At 41.1% G+C, this 20,251-nt stretch overlaps 2 protein-coding genes across 14 annotated transcripts in view; one reads left to right on the top strand and one right to left on the bottom strand.

Annotated features, from left to right (window-relative positions):
* Positions 1-4,728, top strand: part of RALGAPA1 (Ral GTPase activating protein catalytic subunit alpha 1) — a 249,000-nt gene extending 244,272 nt beyond the window's left edge. For 7 of the 13 annotated variants that reach the window (XM_077909040.1, XM_077909039.1, XM_077909036.1 and 4 more), the window contains 3 exons: positions 1,649-1,713; positions 1,860-1,913; positions 3,352-4,728. In XM_077909040.1, the coding sequence (XP_077765166.1) occupies positions 1,649-1,713; positions 1,860-1,913; positions 3,352-3,402 (170 nt within the window). In that variant the 3' untranslated portion in view covers positions 3,403-4,728. Of the gene's footprint in view, positions 1-1,648; positions 1,714-1,859; positions 1,914-3,351 lie in introns of those variants that run through there. The other 6 variants (XM_077909037.1, XM_077909048.1, XM_077909047.1 and 3 more) reach the window with 4 other exon arrangements.
* Positions 4,729-5,745: 1,017 nt separating this feature from the next.
* On the bottom strand, positions 5,746-8,538 carry INSM2 (INSM transcriptional repressor 2). The gene has a single exon (XM_077908448.1). The coding sequence runs from the start codon at positions 8,461-8,463 to the stop codon at positions 6,790-6,792; it is 1,674 nt and encodes a 557-aa protein (XP_077764574.1). The 5' UTR covers positions 8,464-8,538; the 3' UTR covers positions 5,746-6,789.
* Between the last annotated feature and the right edge of the window lie 11,713 nt (positions 8,539-20,251).

Genomic DNA, 20,251 nt, shown 5'->3' with positions numbered 1-20,251 from the left:
TAAGAGTGGATAAATTCTTTAATGTTCTCAAAACTAAACAGTATATTGTGTTCTCCACGTTTCAGTGGTTATATTTTGTAAGTGGTCATTTTCTTCAAAAATATTTCTTCTGTCTCTTTTAATCCTCATCTGTTCTGATTCAAATTCTATTAAATTTTATTCTTACCTGCTTAGTAGCTCTATTATATAGCTACACTTACTTATGGACTTGCTGTGTGCCAGGATCTTTATATATGTAGTTATTCATCCCTAACAACTTGCAAAAAACTACTATTGTCTCCATTTTACAAAAACAAAACAAAACCTCTTAGGTCAGTTTGCCCAAGATCCAACAGCTAGTAACATGCCAGATTTGGCATTTAACCTGGGCCTGTCTAACCCATGCCCACTTCTTCCTAACACATCACAGTGCCTCTTAGGTCAATATTCAATGGAACTACCTTCAAAATCACAATATTTTCTAGAGGCTATCATTTATCCAATAACTTTAGCAGTTTTAAACCGGTCATACCTGTCAGCAAGCAGTACAAAGCCACAATAAATAACAATCCACTGATAATCTGTATAGACTCCCAAAGTCCTATTCAGCATGTTATTTTTAATAATTCATAGTAACCACTGCACAATATATGAATCTGTTACACCATCAAGATAAGGTGTGTATTGAGTACTGTAATAATATTAGAGATAAAGTATGCATAAACATAGGAGCCCATAGATACTTTTCACTTGAGGGTATATTAATAATAGAAGTGATTAAATCAACATTCTTTATGACTCAAGTGATAGAAATGAATACTTGGGCAGAATAGAGTATGAAATGAAGAGTAGGGATCACTGTATTCTTTACATCTAAAACTGTAAAGTATTTATAGCATTTGAGTATACTGAGTATATTCCACAAATATGATTTGCCAAAACGTGAGGAGGTACTGATAAGCTATATACCACACACACTAAAAAGCCTGATTTGACTCTCCGTTTATTGAAGGGGGATTTCACACTGCAGGCACTAAGGAAAACAGAGAAATTGCTGTTTTTGAGGAAAATATATATATATATATTCTTTGATTCTGGCATATTCTAAAGCAATATTCTCCAATAAAACTTTCTATGATGATGGAAATACTCTCTATGTCCACAGGGTCCATTTTGGTTGCCACTAATCACATGTGGCTGCCTAACACTTAAAATGTGGCTAGTACACGAAGGACCCACATTTTTATTTTTTATTTTTAATGTTAACTTTTAATAAATTTTAATATGGCTGTGCCTACTGTCTTGCACAGTACAGCTCTGGAGGTTTTATGACTTAGTGATTAGGATAGCCTGCCACCAGTACAATGAACACTTTAAAAGGTAGATGTTTATAGAATCTCTTATAGACTTTTTTTCTTTTCTTTCTTCCCTATTTGAACTTGTTAGTTGGTAAGTATAACATTTGAATTTACAAAGCATTGTCCATTGTGAAACACCATCACCCTAATGCATTGCATGCCCAATTCCATAATAAAACTTGATTACTCTCTTCTCTGCTCCTCGGTTAACACCTGTAAAATTCTGCACTATGTCTCTCATATCTGTTACCTGTCTTCTCTTTTGTTTTCTCACTTCTGCTCGCTACTCCATTTCTTCATTCACAACAAAGAAAGAAATGCAGTGATAGTTCTCTTCCTCCCAAAACCTCCGCTAGAAAACATTGGCCATCTCAAGGTAAACAGCCATGGGAAGGCCTCTCATGATTGGCTGGGAATAAAATGCATTACCAGAAAAGCATGAGCTACCGCTCTTCACCTTCCTTCTGCCATCCATCTGCAGCGCTTCCCTAAAAAGGGCCTTGGATTCATATTCTCCTCTAGGTTTTCCAGTATGGGTCCAGTATGAACCAATTCAGATCTTCAGGAAGAGTAAAGGTGAACAGAAATATATTTCCTTCTCCTTGTATTTTGAAGGCCAACCTCATTTCAGTTAGAAAAGAGAGAATGTTGGAGAAATTACTTTGAAAAGAAAGGCAATTAACCTGGATTCCAAGTAGTGAGAAAATATTTCTTCCTAGACAATGTATGTGTATTCTTAAGTATAATTATAGATTTCACTTTAAAAACACTTTGAAGAGTTCTACCAAGATAGATTAATATATCTCTATAACCTCAGTACCCCTTATGGAACAATATTGATTGTTCAATATTCATAACTTTAGTATAGGCACAAATGTCTCATTAATTGGAAGTGTTAGTATGGTTATTTCCATGCTTGAAATTTCTGTGAGGCGCTACATTGGCTAACAGACATGCCAAAAGTTTTCCTGCAGAGTGAGGAGATGTATAATAAGCCTGCAAACTGTGTGATGTGTGTGCTGACAGACATAAAGAAAATGTTCACATATATAAGGCCAGAAAATCTAGATTAAAGTACCTTAAAATACACAGAATTTTAAAAATTGTATTGTTCTGTTTGCAGATTTTTTTTTGTTTTTTTGAAGGGCTTTTATTTTTAATGTAATTTTTATACTACATATTTGAGAGCCTACAAGTGTGCCATTCTGTAGCATTACTATATATTAGAGAATCATAATTCATAGAAACAGTGCAGAGGTAAAGAACTACTTCGTAAATGACACCAAAAAAAATCCAATTTGATTTTGTGTTTGCTTCTTTTAAATTTTTATATCTATTCTACTGGTTACCTACTTGCTGTGACTAGATAGAGCTAGCTGCAAAAATTTAAGGAAAACAAAAGCATTGCTTATCTCTTCTAATTGGAGACATTTTGAGAGATCAATTTGTCTTTTTTTATTAAATTTCAGATCAGAGTTCTTGTCCTGCTCCTTCAGTCCTAGGAATTTATCTTGCTCCTTTCTAGAAGCATATTTAAATACCCAGCTATGGGATGGTCTCATAGTGTTGAATTCCTTTTTGGAACCATTTGGTATTGTTATTTTCAAGTTTGAGCAATGAAGGTATACCGTGTACCCCAGAGATAGGAATTGGTCCTTCTCACCTGCTTCTTAAGCCCTTCCTTGCATGCTAATGATGCTTTGGATCCCTGTCCTGTCTGGCCCAAAGATTTTGCTTCCCATTGCTTTTTCCAGGGACCTCTCTGGTTAGTTCTGGCTCTGGAAATAATGATTGGTGCTTTCTTGCTAATATGATTACATGAGCCACTAGATTACTGGGTTTTAAATAAAATATTAGTAGGCTGTTTTAACAGGCAAGTTTTGGTCTTGCTTTTTCCCCTCAAAAGACTTCAATAAGGGTTGGGATCCATGCTACAGATCAGTAGCAGAAAGATTATTTCTTATATGATGAGAAGCCAGACGGCTTGTACTAATGCTTTTGCTATTTCCCACAGGCTCCTACCCAGAGATTCTATCCAGTGAAACTCCCACAGCAACGCAGGTAGATGGGGCTGACCTGGCCTCTCCAATGTCTCCTCGAACTAGCAAAAGCCGCATGTCCATGAAACTGCGTCGATCCTCTGGTTCAGCCAATAAATCCTAAGGAGACAAGCAGCCCAGCAGTGTGATCAGCAGTAACAACCTTAGCATGAACATAGTGTTAACCCTTTCAGGCCTTCATGTTTACCATAGCATGCATGTTTCTTCCTGAACATTAATTTTAGAAAACACTGGATTTAAATAATTTGTAACTTAATATTTTAGATTTGGGTTGTTTATTCAGTTGGTTCCCCCCCACACACACACACAACACTCTAAGCTGCCATATTTTTTGGGGGGTGGAGCTTTATTCTAGACCCTTACCTTCCTGGATAATTAAGTCTTAAGCAGTTTCACTTTTAATTTTGTGATTAACTTTGAGCCAAAATATAATTGGACAAATAGTCTCAGTATTTTATTTATCGTGCCCCATTGCAACTTTATGGCTCAGTAAATATATCATTTTTTACAAATGTAAATTTTTAAATTTAAGCATTTGTAAAATTATAGCAAAATTTGCAAATCTTAATACACAGGTTGTGTATTGATTGCTTATGTTATGAAAATAAAACACTTTAAATGGTCTTTTAGCATCTCAAGTTCCCACTGACATAATTTTAGCATTAACTTTTTCTTCCCAAAGCAATGCCTCATTTTGTGGCTGTGCAGATGATGCCATGATATATTTAATACCCAGAAAAATCACTGTGCTGAACTTTGATTTATGTTTAGCTTCCAAATATTTTTCTAATGTTTTGTTTTTTAAATGGTATCACTGTTAAATGCCATTTTTGTTTTAAGATTGTGGCCCTGTATTATTGGCTGCTAGACCCTGGTATATCCATGTTCTTTCCTAAATAGCAAAAAGAGGGTAATTGGGGGGATGGAGAGAAAGAAAAAAAGAAAAAGAAAAACTTTTCTAATATAAATGTGTTGCTTAAATTATGTATATTTTAAAAGAAAAAGGAACATGACCCAGGAGTCTAAATTAAATCTAATATTATTAATACTGAACTTGCTGATGGAGGTTGGTATTCATTCCACCCTGCAGAAATATTTTCCTACAGTAAATAAGCTGCTCACATTTTGTTCATATTTTGTTTTGAACGGGCATCTCCTAAGGAAATGTAGCATGACATCAGTACTAACTGCATGTGTAAATACATCATACGGGCAAACTATAAAATATAAATTATGTATCATCATTCATTCATGTAGTATCTACAAATTTGTAACAGTGAAAGAAAAAGATATGGTATTTAATAATACAATAAAAATATTCTTATCACTTATGTCCATGAGCATTGTTTTGTCTTTTATATTTCTCTTGTCTATTTGTCTTTAATATATTTTCAGGCTTAATAAGCAGAACTATATGATAATGGAGAGATATAAAGCATAAACCTAGGTTGACATAGCAAATCTTAAAAAATAAATTTGAATTCCCTTGTTAGGATACATCCCAACTTCTCAGAGACTCTACCACAGTCACTAAAAATGCAGGCAAATTTTACACCTTCCTAACGGCTGGGCAGAAACTTTACCCAATGCACTTGGTTAAAGCATCAATTAATCTTAGCCTCATGCTTAAATTTTCACTTTGTTTTATGATACACATTTGGGGGGAGGGGGAAACTTTTTGCAGACAGTTTCTAAAGCAGTCTTTCAGAGTTCTGTGCACTTAAGTTTTTGTTTTCTTAAAAAATAGATTCCTATGAAACTAGAAAATAAAGCTAATGTAGAAGATAGAGTCCCTGAGAACAAGGTTAAACAATATAGACAGTTTCCCACAACCAAGGTGAAGAATTCGAAAAGGAAAATCAAAGTAACCTTACACATTTCTATGGTGCTTTCATTTCTTAAAAATGAACAGCTAATGGACTGATGACATGTAACAAAATGGAGCAAAAATACCAACTTGGAAATAGTAAAGTTAATTTGCACAGCTAACATGATTTTTTTTTTCATCTTCAAATAAAACTGCTTTTTTTTTTTTTAAGAAATATTTTCTGTTGACATTTTTAGGTAGTAAAGTATCTTTAGATTTAAAGCCTTTTGGAGCTCAGTCTGTGCAAGGCATATTTCAAAACAAATTTTCCCATTGCATTTCTGCACCATTATATTCATTTACAAAATACAATTTTTCCCGTCTGTACTCTGTCTAAATGGGTCACTAAGATTCTAAAGTAGGATACTGGCTTTAAGGAGGTAAGAAATGTGACTCTGAAAAATAGCCTGTGTTCAATGAAATTCTCAGGACAAACACAGAACACAACAAAGCACCAGCTATGTACATTTATTTGGTGGTAAGCATCTTACAAATAATGGGCTATCTGTCAAGTGATACTCAGCCAGTGTCCCAAACTCTGGCTATTAGAGCATGGGTACAGAGTGTACACTGAATATGGTTTACAAAAATTCAAAAACATGTTGCTGCTGAAAAATTGAGTCGCCATTCAGTTCCATAGTGAATTATAGGTATTCACATCTTCCTTAAACTGAACATAGTTTCATACGTAACACTGTATGAGATTTACAACAGAAGGAAAACAGTCAAACTTCTGGAAATGGGTTGTGTTTCCAAAAAGCTGTTATTCACAGTTTTAAAGTATCTTCCTGAAAACACACCAAAAAAAGCTAAAGGTGAGAATTTTGGGGGTGTCTCAACTCCCTCCAAGTAAAGTAGCACCCTCCCCACCTCCAAGCACTAACTTAAGAATGAACTAATACTTGAGAGAAGGAACGTTGACCCCCCCACACACACACCCCCAAAGCGCAAACATCCTCTCATATTTCTGCCCTCAGGCACAGGTCTTGAGTGTTTCCCCACCCCCCTGTAAGTTTGGCACCAATCACATAACTTTCAATTCACAGAATATACAATGCAAGGTATCTGACCCTATTGAGACAGAAACTACATAGGCGCCCGCGATGGCAAGAGAAAAAGAAAAATTAACGACTACCACTTTTGGTAGCTAGAATCCTTTGTAGATACTGAGACATGCACGCATTCACTACGACTTTCCATAGGAATTACAAGTCATATAGGATTCGTTAGGGTCTCCAGAGTGAGGGGGGAAATCCTATTTTCGTGGGGAAAGCAAGAAGGCTTTTTAAAAGTGACAGTCTTTGACCGCGAATGTTTATACCAGATACATACCTACCTGCTCTAGAGAGGGATTTTACATTTTGCTGTCCGCTTCTCTGGCGGAACATTGACTACCGGGAGTTTTAGGAGAGAAAAAACATAAGCAGGAAAGAGGGTAAACTTGCAAATTTCAAGAAATCCCCACAGAAATTCCCATGATCTGTTTCCTCCAAGGCCAACCGCACAATCTTCCTCATCTCTTTCCTCAACAGCCAGGCCGCAACGGCATCTGCAGCAGCAGTACCTGCCGACTTTCTGAGGGGTGACACTTATTTATGTGCCGGGTCAGCCCCGGGGAGCTAAAAAAGGTGGAAGGGCAGTGCTTGCACGAGAAAATTTGCTGAGCACTCCCGTCGGACGCTCCGCCTGGGCTCGGCGCTTCAGGGGGCGGCCCGGCCAGAGCAGGCAGGAGCAGCTCCTCGCGGAGCGCGTGCCACAGCCGGTGCTTGTCCCTGATGTCTGCGGACGGGAAGTGCGCCCCGCACAGTGGGCAAGCGAAGGCCGGTGGGGCACCGTGTTCGGAGCCAAAGCCCGGGGCAAGCGCACGAGCGGAGCCTGCCTCGTGAGTGCCTAGGTGCTTGCGCAGATAGGCTTGGCGACGGAACTTTTTGTGGCAATATGGGCACATGAAGACCTCGGGTCCCCCGACACCACTGGCACTACCTGACCCAGGCACCCGGCGCCCTAACACCCCCTCCGCGCAGGGGACCTGAGGCAGGGCCGGCTCGGGATGGGACAGCACCTGGAGGCCCTGGTGTGGGGCGCTGTCCTGGTGCTGCGCCTCCCTGGAGCTGTCCCTCGCCGGCAGGTGCTGATCTGCCGCTCGCTCTGCCCGGCTGTCCTCCTTCCCCTCCGCCAAGAAAGATGCAACAGCCCCAGAGTCTGGGGAGGTCGAGGAAGACGAGGGAGGCGGCTTCCCGTCGGCTGAAGAGACCGTGGCAGCATTTGCCGCTGCGGGACGCGGTTTGTGCCAGCGGCGATGGGAGGCGAGGTTCGCCGGGCAGCTGAAGACCTTGTCGCACTCGGGACAGCGGTACTCGACGCGTACGATGCGGGAGCAGCGGTGCTGAGCCAGAGCGAAGGGGTCTGCGTACTGCTCCTTGCATAGCTGGCAGATAAACTCCCCCAGCGGCGTGCGGCTGCCCCCGGGGCCCCGGGACGGCGCTCCGGGCTCCTCCTCCTTGATCTTCAGGCCCAGGACAGGGGACGTGGTCACTTCATCGGCGAAGCTCAACTTCCTCATGGCCTTCGGCTTCTTGACTCCGGCGGCCGCAGGTCCAGACGTGCAGCCCGGAGGTGCCTTGGCACGGCGCTCGTTGCCAGCTGCCCGCTTCAGGCCGTGCAGGGCGGCCGCGAGGGGCGCAGGGTCTGGATGGAGCTCCGGCTCTGGGAACGGTGCCCGGATCGGCAGCAGGAACTGCTCCCCCGAGGTCGGTGCAGCTGCTGGCGCCGCCGAGCAGGAGAAAGCAGCCACCGCGGCGGCACCCCCGGGGAAGGACTCTGCAGAGACGGGTGAGCTGAGGCAGCGCTCCAGGAATGCCCGGCGCAGCTCCGCGCCCGCCGGCTTCGTGGGGCTGGGGCTGGGCCCGGGACCCCCGCTGCCATCCGCCCTCCACGCCGCATCACCTTCCTGCCCGCCCTCCCCCGGGCTCACCCTAGCCGCCCGACAGGGCGACCCCGACAGGTCACGGGCCGCCGCCGCCTGCTCCAAGGTGGGGGCTGCCACCTGCTGCGCACCGGGCTGGGGGGCACTGGAAGCCTCCTCGGGGAAGGGCGGCGCCCCCTGGGGCCCCAGCAGGGGCAAGACCCGCTCAGCTGGGCGCACTCGGTAGGAGCCGCCCGTCCGTTTAGTTCGCTTTACCAGGAAGCCCCTCGGCATGGTGGAGTCGGGAGTGCTCAGGGGGGCAAAGAGCAAAGGGGGCGCCGCGGGGGCTGCGAGCGGGCCGGCGCCGCAGCTACCCGAGCTTCGCCACAGCCGTCATGCGTGGGCTGCCTTTATAGCTGAGACTCGGGCCGGGGGACCCCCGGTCGCCTTCAGGCTGGGCCGGCCAATCAGGAGTGGGAGCGGGCGCCAGGGGCGGGGTCTCGCCAGGCTGGGCTCGCAGGGGCCCGAGAGGCAGGCTGCGCCCCGCGCCCCGCGCCCCGCGCCCGGCGCCCCCGCCCGACCTCCAAGCGGCCTCGGCGCGGCCCGGCAGCGCCGCCTCCCCCGCCGCCCACCGCGCGGACCGAGATGCGGGAAGGTAAGGTCAGAGTGCGAGGACGCTCGGCGGGGCCTGCCTCGGCTGCCTCCGGGGACGGTCCGGGGAGCCAGGCGGAGCGGCCGCCTCCCTGCCGCCCCAACGCGAGGGGCTCGGGGCTCGGATGCCAGCCGGGAGGGGGAAGCCGAGGGGAAGGGTCCCCGGGCGGCGGGGGGACGGGTGAACGTGCCCTGCCCTTCGTGGGCTGATGAGAAGCGCGGCAGAGCGGCGGGGCGGCTAAATCCACCGCCCTGTGCCTGCCCTTGACGGCGGCAGCTCGTCCGCCGGCCCGTATCGATCGACACTGCGCGCGTCTGTGACACTATGAGAATTCATCTGGGAAGAAGGGCTCTCAGGGCCGGAGGGCGTGCGTGCTGCCGAGCCCCTGGAGCTCAGGACGCCGGCCGGCTTCTGGACCCTGGTCCTCAGGGCTTATACATGTCCCCTCCCCGACGGGAAAAAGGAGTAGGGAGGGGGAAAGTAGGATCTAATTTTCGACCGTCCTCAGATAAAGTGGTTTCTCCGTTCACACCTTCCACTTGTACTACCCAGAGACATGACTTAGTGCCTAACTGACCTGTTTAGCATGGAGCAGATTGAGTGAGAAACACTGGCAGAATCAGGATTACATCTGCTTCCCCCTGCACAAGTAATACTTTACAGAAGGTGTGCTGGGGCCCGGATTTAAGAGATTTTCATCCAGGACTCTGTAATGTGCCCAGCACTGTTTTAAGCGCTGGAACAGATTTGAAAGTTTGCAATAATAGCTGAACTATGAAATAATTAGAAAATATGACAGATGTATAATAAAGTGCCAAGAGTCTGTAATACAACGTGAGGATAGGAAAGGGAAAGAACTCGAGTCTCCTTACTAGATCAAACTGGAGAAAAAGACTAAATCTGTTTTTAAAGTAGACTACAGTATAACAGATGTAGTCGCCAGTACTACACATTCTCTTCAAAGGGAATGAAGTGTTTTTACACGGAGTGCATTATTCTGGAGAAGACCTGGCTGTAATTAGGTATTTGTTCATCATTAACAAGTTTTAGGCATTCTACTTAAGTAATCTCTAATCTTTTCATACATACACATCAAACAAAAGAGATACTGTTACTCACCTTTTTTTTTTTTTTTTTTTGATGAGGGGATTGAGCCATAGAAGTCAGAGAAGTAACTTGCAAAAGTCACCTAGAGCTCAGATTCAAACTGAGTTCTGACTAATCCCAAAGCTCAGACTCTTTCCACCATACCAGTGGCTTCAAACGATTTTTTTTTTTTTCTGGTCGCATCCCACAATGAGAAATATATTTTATGGTACACACATGAAACTGAAACAGAAATTTCATGGAGTAGTATTTAGTTTAACTAGGTACAATGCATTCTTATATTTTCTATGCAATTATATTTTCTTTTGAAAAATGCTGATCGTAGCAAATTGATAACTTACTCATGGATTAGGACCCACGGTTTGAAAAACACTTTCATTATGGTGCTTCCCTTTAAAAAGCATGACATCATACAAAACCAAGTTAAACTTGATACTTTATAATCAAAATTAACATTCTGGATCACAAAAAAAAATCATTCTGGATCACTATGTAAAATATTTGAGTCCTTTAATAGTGTTCACAAATTTACTTTCCCCAATTGATCATTTCTGACACATCAGTTTATGTATGACTTCTACCTCAACTTCTCAACTCCTCCTTTCCTCTTTCTCTTAATGGCCAGGACATATTGTGTGGTGTCGAAAATTTTAGGTAAGATTTTAATACTTTAAGATAGCCCCTTTCCAAGAGAGGCTTTTCCTCAGGTGTATGTAGTACTTTGGAAGAATTGCCATAATTGCAACCATATGACCTAGCATTTCTACATGTAGGTAATACACACAAAAAAAATTGAAAACAGGAACTGAAGCACACACTTGTATACCAATGTCTATCATAGCATCATTCAGAAAAGCCCAAAGACGGAAACAACCCACTGTCCCCCCAAAAATAGGTGTATAAACAAAATCATGTATATACAAATGACAGGGTATTATTCAGCCGTAAAAAAAGGAAGTGCTGATCCATACAATATAGGGGAATCTTGAAAACATTATGCTAAGTGAAATGAGCCAGACACAAAGGACAAATATTATAAGGTTTCACTTATATTGAAATATCTAGAATAGGCAAATTCATAGAGACAAAGTAGATTATTGGTTATCAGGGGTTGGAGAAATGGGAACTTACAGTGGAATGGTTACATAATTTCACTTTGGAGTGATGAAAAAGTTTTACTAATCAATAATGGCTAAAAAAATAATGGTAATTGATTTTATTTTATTTTAATTATTTATTATGAACATTGTCAATGCCACTGAATTGCAAACTCAAAAATTGCTAAAAGGGGCATTTTTGTTGCAGATATTTTACAATAAAGACTTTTCACACACAAAGCAGAAGGCAAAATCATGGCATATCAGACTGTGAAAAGAATGTAAATGACCAGGTCACTTAATTTGGACCTTATGACACAGGATAGGCACAGAGAGTCATTTAAAGTTGTTGTGGGTTGTTTTGGTTATTTTTTTTTTAAGATTTATTTACTTGAGAGAAAGAGAGCACGCTCAGAAGGGGAGAGGGAGAGAAGAGAAAGATTCCTCAAGCAACTCCCCACGGAGCCCAAGGCAGGACTCAATCCCATGACCATGAGATCATGACCTGAGGTAAAATCAAAAGTTGGAGACCTAACCGACTGAACCACCCAGGCATCCCCACACCCCGTCTTTTTGAGAGTCATTCAAAATTTAAAAGTGAGGGAGTAACATTTGCTTTTGAAATCACATGAGGAAAAGTATCTTTGGCTTAACTTTCTGCTAGAGAGAGAAAGGGAAACATAGATAGAAGACTCTCCTCTCAGTTCTTCTCCTTCTTTTTTTTTTTTTTATGAATATTATCCCCAATACCTGCCACCCCAGTCTTTTTTTTTTTTATTATTCATTTATGATAGTCACAGAGAGAGAGCGAGAGAGAGAGGCAGAGAGAGAAGCAGGCTCCATGCACCGGGAGCCTGATGTGGGATTCGATCCCGGATCTCCAGGATCGCGCCCTGGGCCAAAGGCAGGCGCCAAACCGCTGCGCCACCCAGGGATCCCCAGTTCTTCTCCTTCTAACCAACTGAGAATGTGGGTCTGTTTCTAGAAAAAATCAAATGAAGGAAACTTACAAAGTCAAAAGGGCAGTTATAATGGGTGAATATTTAATGAAGTGATTGTCAGAGATCTGATATTCAATACATGGATTTTTTTTTAATAAATAGTGCTAGATGGACAGCAAATGTGTCATCCAACTATCCTTCTGTCTTCCATTGTACATCTATTCAATCACCCATCAAATAATTGCTGTGTATTCTTTCGGTGAAAGTTCAGAAACATAGCGTTCAAGAAGTATCTCCCCTGTGTTATTTTCAGGAAAACAAACTTGTATAGGGGAGGGCCTGGCCCACCTGGAGCTGTTATTTTTCCTGATCACCATTTTACAGAAATTTACCCCCAACATCTCTGGTTGACCTGAAGGACATCAACATCACCCCAAATGCGAAAGGGTCCACTTCTAATGCTGTCCTTTACCAGCTCTGCTTCATTCCTGTATAAGGAAAGGCAAGCTGTCTGGTGCTGCTGTGCTCTCGTCCTACAACTTCCTCTCCTCCAGAGGCATTGTTACCCCCTTCTTACTCCTCCTCCTTCCTGGCAATGTGTTCTCTGACCTCTCCTCTCTATTCCCCTGTTCTCTCAATATCCAGTGACGGTCTAACCTCCATCAAAGGAGTTTCCTGATTTTCACTGCACAAATGTAGCTGCTATTCTCCATACTCTGTAACACTGGCCATCACATAGGCTAATACTTATCTAATATTGAGTTAGTACTATGTTATCACTATGAAACAGGGCAACTAATGGCTAGTCTATAACAACACACAGCCATTTCTCCTCTGTGTGTTCAAAATAAAATGCATAATTTTTTTCAAAAATAAAAAGAATTGCTGTCAAGTATTTTCTAAGAAATCCAGTAATTCCAGAAGTTCTCCCTCTCCACACACCTCTCTCACCCTGAGTATAGTTTGGTAACAACCTTTCTGGAAATCAGGTGTATATCAGAAGTTTTTGAAAATATGTATACCCTTTAATTCACCAATTGCTTTTTTAGTAAATTATTTAAAGGAAGGACAAAGATTTATGCACAAGACTATTTATCACGTCATTTATAATTATAAATAATTAGAAACTACCTTGAGTAAATCTTGGTCAGCTATGCTATAGATGAGTAGGTAGCCATAGAAATGCAATGATGGACAAATACGTATGCCATAACGGTAAGCAAAAACACCAAGGTGCAAAGGTGCAGGTACAATAAATAACTCAATTATGAAACAACAAAATGAATAAAACAAAGCAATATGCCAAAATGTTGTTGGACTTGCCTCTCGTTAATAGGAATTTTAGTCTTTTGTTATTTTTTTAAACTTTGTAAAAATGTTGACAGTAAGCATATATCACTCTGATAATCAGAAAAAAAAATATTATGAAAGCTACCTTAAGTCCTTTCTGGTGTTAGATGCAGTACCCCGCCCCTAGGACACTGTCCGAGGTGACAGTGCAACATGAAATGGGAATTGCACAGAAAAGTAGACTTCTCCAGAGCCACCTGTTTGAGCTCTGGCCCCAGAAAAGAAGATAGAAAAATGGCTAAAAGGTAGGAAAGACAAAGAACTTAAGTAGGTATTCTCCAGTTAGGTATAAATTTAAGTAAATCCTTCAAGGTCTGAACACTCTCCATTTTTTCACTTAGAAATTATGATAAAAGAATATGGTCCCTAGCAAGATTGTGAGTGAAATCTTTGCTTTCTTTATCTGTACCTTCTCTCTTGACAGTTACATCCTTTCCCCCCGCACCCCCCCTTTTTTTTTAGATTTTATTTATTTATTCATGAGAGACACAGAGAGAAAGAGAGAGAAGCAGAGACACAGGCAGAGGGAGAAGCAGGCTCCATGCAGGGAGTCTGATGTGGGACTCTATCCTGGTACCCCAGGATCACCAGGATCACTCTCTGAGACAAAAGCAGATGCACTTAACCTCTGAGCCACCCAGGTATCCCCATCCTTTCCCCCTTCTTAACACTCAGGAACTTCATCTGCACTAATTTGATAAAAACTTATAAATACTGAATTCTCTCTCAAGCTATTTGCATTTTAAGCTTACTTTTTTTGTTTATTTGGCTTTTGTTTTTGTTTTTCTGTTAGCAGGCTCCATGCTCAGCCCAAAACAGGGCTTGAACTCACAACCCTGAGATCAAGACCTGAGCTGAGATCAAGAGTCAGATGCTTAATTGACTCCCAGGCACCCTGCTTACTATTTCGAGTTGAAATAAATTACTTTGATTTAAATTCAGAAATTTTAAGACAATATGAATCAGTAAATTTTTGAAGAGAGAAACTTCTTGCTCTGAAATCATAGCATAAGTATAAACTCAGATGACTGACCTACTTTTTGGTCACTTGAATATCAAAGGATTACTCAGAAGGAACTTTATGTCTTCTATTTCTCTGCTTCTTTACCTTCATGTAGACATGCTTCTATAAAAGGTTAACATTAGTGGCATCTACTAGAGGCCTAATCTCCCCCCAAGAACTTGGAAGTCAAATGGTCTCTCGTGAGACTAAAACAAATTTTTTTATATTTCTCTATATATTTTTTAAAGATTTATTTATTTATTTATTCATGAGAAACACAGAGAGAGAGAGGCAGAGACACAGGCAGAGGGAGAAGCAGGCTCCATGCAAGGAGCCTGATGTGGGACTCGATCCCGGGTCTCCAGGATCACACCCTGGGCTGCAGGCGGCACTAAACCGCTGCACCACCGGGGCTGCCCTATTTCTCTTTATATTTTTTAAACATTTTATTTATTTGAGAGAAAGAGCACAGAGAGAGAGGGAGAAGCAGGCTCCCTGCTGAGCAGAGAGCCCAGTGCAGGTCCATCCCAGGACCCCAGGGATCGTGACCTGAGCTAAAAGCAGATGCTTAACCAACTGAGCCACCAGGCACCCCTCTTGTTGAATTTTTTATTGCTGTAACCTACGGACCTAGAACCCACTTTTCCTGAACACAGTAGAGGGAAGATAAAATCATAAGCAGCTCAATTCTAGGCATTTGGGATTCTTGGTACAGAAAAAAAAAAATGAGAAATAGAAAGGTCTTCCTTGCATGGTGTACCCTTGAAAAGTCTTTTCTTCCCCACCTCAGCCACTTGACCCATGGCTTAGATCACTCCCATTCCCTTCCTCCGAAGCCATTCCCCTACAGCGAGAACAATAAAGCCCTGCTCATAAGCCATAGTTGCTACTAATCTAAGGCCTTCAGTGCCCAAGAAAGTAGAAGAATGAAAACAAAGAAGCCTGTTGCTAGATGGGAAGACAAGACTTGCAAGACTACATGTCTGGCATGGTGCATGGAGGGTGGAATCTAAGTTATTGAGGAATTCAGTCTAGGTGTTTTAAAGGCACAGGACATGGTGTAGTGGTCAAGGGCACAGACTGCCAAGTGAGATAGTCTTGAGTTCAGTTCTAGCTCTACTACTAGCTGTTCAATCTTAAGCAACTTATTTAGCCTCAGTCTCCTCATCACAAAATGGGAAGAGTACCAGTTGTCTCAGAGCGCTTCAATCACTAAGTATTGCTATGTATGTAAAGTGCTTAGCACCATGTGTGGCACACAGTGAGCTCTAAATGAACGGAAGGCATTATTATTACTATCTAAGTGTCTGGGGTGAAGGAAAACTCGTGACACTAATGGCAACTATCAATTCTACAGAAATAATAGAATACTTATATGACTGACATATTTTATGCTCAATTTAGGATATAAGACAGCATGGATTATGCATAGTATTAAGTATGCTCAAAATTGATTGTTTCCTATGGTTAAAAAAAATTCACACAAAAAAAGAACAGAAGACAATGTAGTTTATAGGATTAAGGAGTCAGGCCTGAGTTTGAATCCTGGCGGTGCCACTAACTTGCAATTGGATGAGGATAGGTTATTTAACCCCTTTGGCCCCAGTTTCTTGTTATATAGGCACCACAACATAATATTCTCCATAAATGGGTCATAGGTCTGTTGTTGCTTATGGTAAGGGGCTATGATAGGGAGTAGAGGAGCTGAGGCTGGAAAGATAAATTGGGGCAACATGGCAAACGTTACATACCATACTAAATTGAGCATGGGTATGATCCAGAGAAAGCCATTGGTTTTTTTCTAAAGCATTTAAGTTATAGAATCAAATCTTTGTTTTGGAAAAATAACACTAATGGCTGTGTTGGAGTAAAGCTCTGGGGTTGAGGTGGAGGAGGTTAGGACAATCAAGCTGAGACAAATATAGGCAGTTCAGCTGGATTTGTGTGTGTGTGTGTGCATGTGTGTGTGTGTAGTTAAATATTAAAATAGTTGATAAAACATTATGTGGCCCTAATTATTCAAATATTGAATGGATTGAAATAATTGACGAACTACATTAAACTATCTCTGTGAGTGCTTTTCTCCCTATGCTAAGCAGTGAAACAGATGATTTATACTTTCTGCACCTTGACAGTAGAGGGAACTTAACAACTTGACTTTTACGCGGTCATAAAAGATATCCTTTTGCAACCAGGATTCACTTCAGAAACTGCAAGCAATTGGAAGAATGAAATGGAGCCAGAGAAAAGGACTTTCAATGCCTGAGAAGCTATAGCAGAGAGGCATTTTAATTTCTGTGATTCCAGGCACATGCTGGTTCCCCCTCAGATGCCTGTACCTTCCTAATCACGAGTGCTGGCCATCTTCTAAGATGACTCTCTCATCAAACTATATGAGCCAATGCTTTAGCTCGATATATAACTCTCTTATACTGCAGACTCTTTACTATCTGTCAATGCCACACAAGATGTCATTTTCCTAATTTTTAGAGATACTGTAAGAATGCTTTCCCCCTTACTTCCAGTCTTAAGCATTAACTATTTTCTGGGGCTGGTTCATTGCTCATTAGAAAAAAATTGAATTTGAGCACTGTCATTTACTGAGGAGGTGATCTTAGGAAATTTACCTAATCCCCAGGAGTCTCAGTTCTTTATCTCTTAATTAGGCTTAACAATACCTTCATCATAGAATGAGAATTAAATTGAATGAAATAAACTAATATCCTCTACAGAACTCCTTCATACTAGCGCTCAATATCAGTAGGTCTATTTGGCATTACTTATAAACTCATAAGGGATAAGGATAAAGACTATCTAACCCGCTTTTTACCATACAGAATAATGTGCACGCCTGTTCCAAATGAACATTCTGGGATAATGAAGGTCATCTATGTGGCTTGGAGAGAAAAAGCTTATCAATCTTTATATGTATATATTTAATAGATAAATTCCATCAATATGCTTGAAAAGAATGCATATTTTGCAGTTGTACATACCAAGTATTAAATATATATATATACATTTATGTCAATATATAAGTATGCCCTCCCAATATAGATGTGGTGAATTATATTATTTGTGTAGTCTCTCAATTTTTGCTTTCTATGTTTTGAGACTGGGTCATAGGTAACTATGAATTAAAAGCATTATCTGTGGGACGCCTGGGTGGCTCAGCAGTTGAGCGGCTGCCTTTGGCTCAGGGCATGACCCTGGAGTTCCAGGATCGAGTCCCACATCAGGGTCTCCGCAGGGAGCCTGCTTCTCCCTCTGCCTGTGTCTCTGCATCTCTCTCTGTGTCTCTCACGAATAAATACATAAAATCTTAAAAAAAAAAAAAAGCACTGTTTAGTTGAATGTCTCATCAGTATAAAGCATCTCTCTTTATCCGTAGTAATGCTTTTTGATGAAACTGTTTGGTCTGATGATTTTCTCTACACACGTCAGCTATCTTTAGGCTGGTGCTTGCAAGGTATGTATTTTTCTTTTAATTTCAACCTTTATCATTATATTTTAAAATGTGTCTCCATGGGGCACCTGCATGGCTCAGTGGTTGAGTGTCTGCTTTTGGCTCAGGTCCTGGGATCGAGTCCCACATCAGGCTCCCTGCAGGAGCCTGCTTCTCCCTCTGCCTATGTCTCTGGCGCTCTCTCCATGTTTCTCATAAATAAATAAAATCTGTTTTTAAAAATGTGTCACCTGTTAATAATAGTTTGTTTTTTTTTTAACTAATATTTGACTTTTTTTTTTTTTAATATTTTATTTATTTATGACAGATACAGAGAGAGAGAGAGGCAGAGACACAGGCAGAGGGAGAAGCAGGCTCCATGCACCGGGAGCCCGATGTGGGATTCGATCCCGGGTCTCCAGGATCACGCCCTGGGGCAAAGGCAGGCGCCAAACCGCTGCGCCACCCAGGGATCCCTTTTTTTAACTAATATTTGACTTTTAACTGGAGCATTCAGTCCTTTGCATTTGTATAATTGCTACTATATTTGGAATTAAATCTAACCAACTTTGAAAGTATTTTCTGGGGCACCTGGCTGGCTTAGTCGTAGAGCACATGACTCTTGATCTGGGGGTGGTGGGTTTGAGCCCCACATTGGGCATAAGGATTACTTTTTTAAAACAAGTGTTTTCCATTTGCCTGATCTGTTACAATTCTTTTTCTCTCTTTCAGATTTCTGATTTTTATGTATCAACTTCCCCTCTTTACCAGTTTAAAATTATATACTTTGTATCCTTTTATTAATTTAAAATTACACCAGATATTTTTACTTTATCAGAGTTATTTTTGACAATATAAGGAAGTTAGAGTACTTTAAATGCATTTACTCTTTCTTGGCATATGCTATTATTGTTGTGTACTTCAATTCTGTATTTTAAGAAATCCATAGGACATAATTATTATTTTACACAATTTAAATTCATTAGATTTACCCATGTTTTCCATTTCTTTGCTCTTTATACTTTCTCATATTTCAGACTTTCCATGTGGGATCATTTCTTTCCTGCCTGCAACACATGCTTTGAAATTTCCTTCATTGTAGATTTGCAGTGTGTCTAAAATGTCTTTATCTACTATAAAACTCAAGGTTGGTAATTATTTTCTCTCAACATTCAAAATAATATTCCACTGTCTTCTCCTTCACATTTTTGCTAGTGAAAAGTCAGCTGTCTGTATATTGCTGCTTTTTTAAAGGAATTTATCTTTTTCTCTGACTGCTTTTAATATTTGTTCTTTGTCTTTGGTTTTAAGAAATTTTATTTTAATGTGCTTAGGTATAGTTTTCTTTTCATTTATCATGCCTTTGGTTCATCAGACTTAAAATTAGTGCCTTGAAGTCTTGTCAATTTGGAAATTCCTCAGCAGTTAACTCTTCAAATAATTGCTTCTTCTCATTCTCTCTTTCTTTTCCTTCTCCAGAACCCTGACAAACTATGTTAGACATCTTCACTATATCTCCATGTCTTTTACCCTCATATATATATCCCCCTGCCTTTTTTATCCTTTTGCCTCTCCATCCTGCATTCTGGAACATTTCTCTTGATATATCTTCAGGTTCACTAAGTCTTAAAAGTATAGCTAATCTACACTTAATATCTTGTTGGATTTTAAATTTTTATAAATTTCATTTATAATTTTATTTACAAAATATAGATATACTTGTAAAATTTTATTTATAAATGTTATTTTAAATAAAACCACGCTATTTAAAATATTCTGAATCACAATAAAATTCTATTTTGTTCTTTTTGAAATTCAAGCTTGCTGGGTTACTTTTTGTGGTTTCCTGTTCTCTGCAGATAATGTTAAGGTGGTCTTTTTTTTTTTTAAGGTGGTCTTTTACATCTTTAAACATAGTCATTATAATTAATTTTTAGTCTAATTAATTTATAGCCCATGCCTCATAATTCCATTATTTCTTCCATTAAGTCTTCATGAGTCTAGTTTTTGTTATTTGTTGTCTATGCTGATTCTTACTCACTTAATCTAGTTTCCTTATGTACCTGATTATCCTTGAAAATGTGAATGTTTTATGTGAAAAATTATAGAAATGATTCAGGCCTATGATCAAAGTATCTTATTTAAGAGAGGACTTGTATTCTTTGCTTCCACCAAGCACCTGGAGGCACCATCAATCCAGAATTATTGCATCCCAAGTTCAAGTTTTGAGATTCACCGGGCCAGGCAATTTGAATACAAATGGTAAATACTCAGGGGCTTTGGTGTCCCAGTATCTTGTGGGGCAGGATCTCCCATTAGACTTCTTATTATGTACAGGGTTTTGCTGTCCATCCCCCTTGCACTACATGTCTATCAAAATGAGGATTCTGGGGGTGCCTGGGTACTCAGTTGGGTAGGCATCTGCCTTTGGTTCAGGGGCTGATCTACAGATCCTGGGATGGAGCCCTAGGTCAGGCTCCCTACTCA

Source organism: Canis aureus, chromosome 9 (genome assembly GCF_053574225.1).
Source record: "Canis aureus isolate CA01 chromosome 9, VMU_Caureus_v.1.0, whole genome shotgun sequence".
In the NCBI taxonomy this organism is placed as follows: Eukaryota; Metazoa; Chordata; class Mammalia; order Carnivora; family Canidae; genus Canis; species Canis aureus.
Note: the sequence above shows the minus strand (reverse complement) of the source record. Positions and strands in the feature narration are given on the sequence as shown.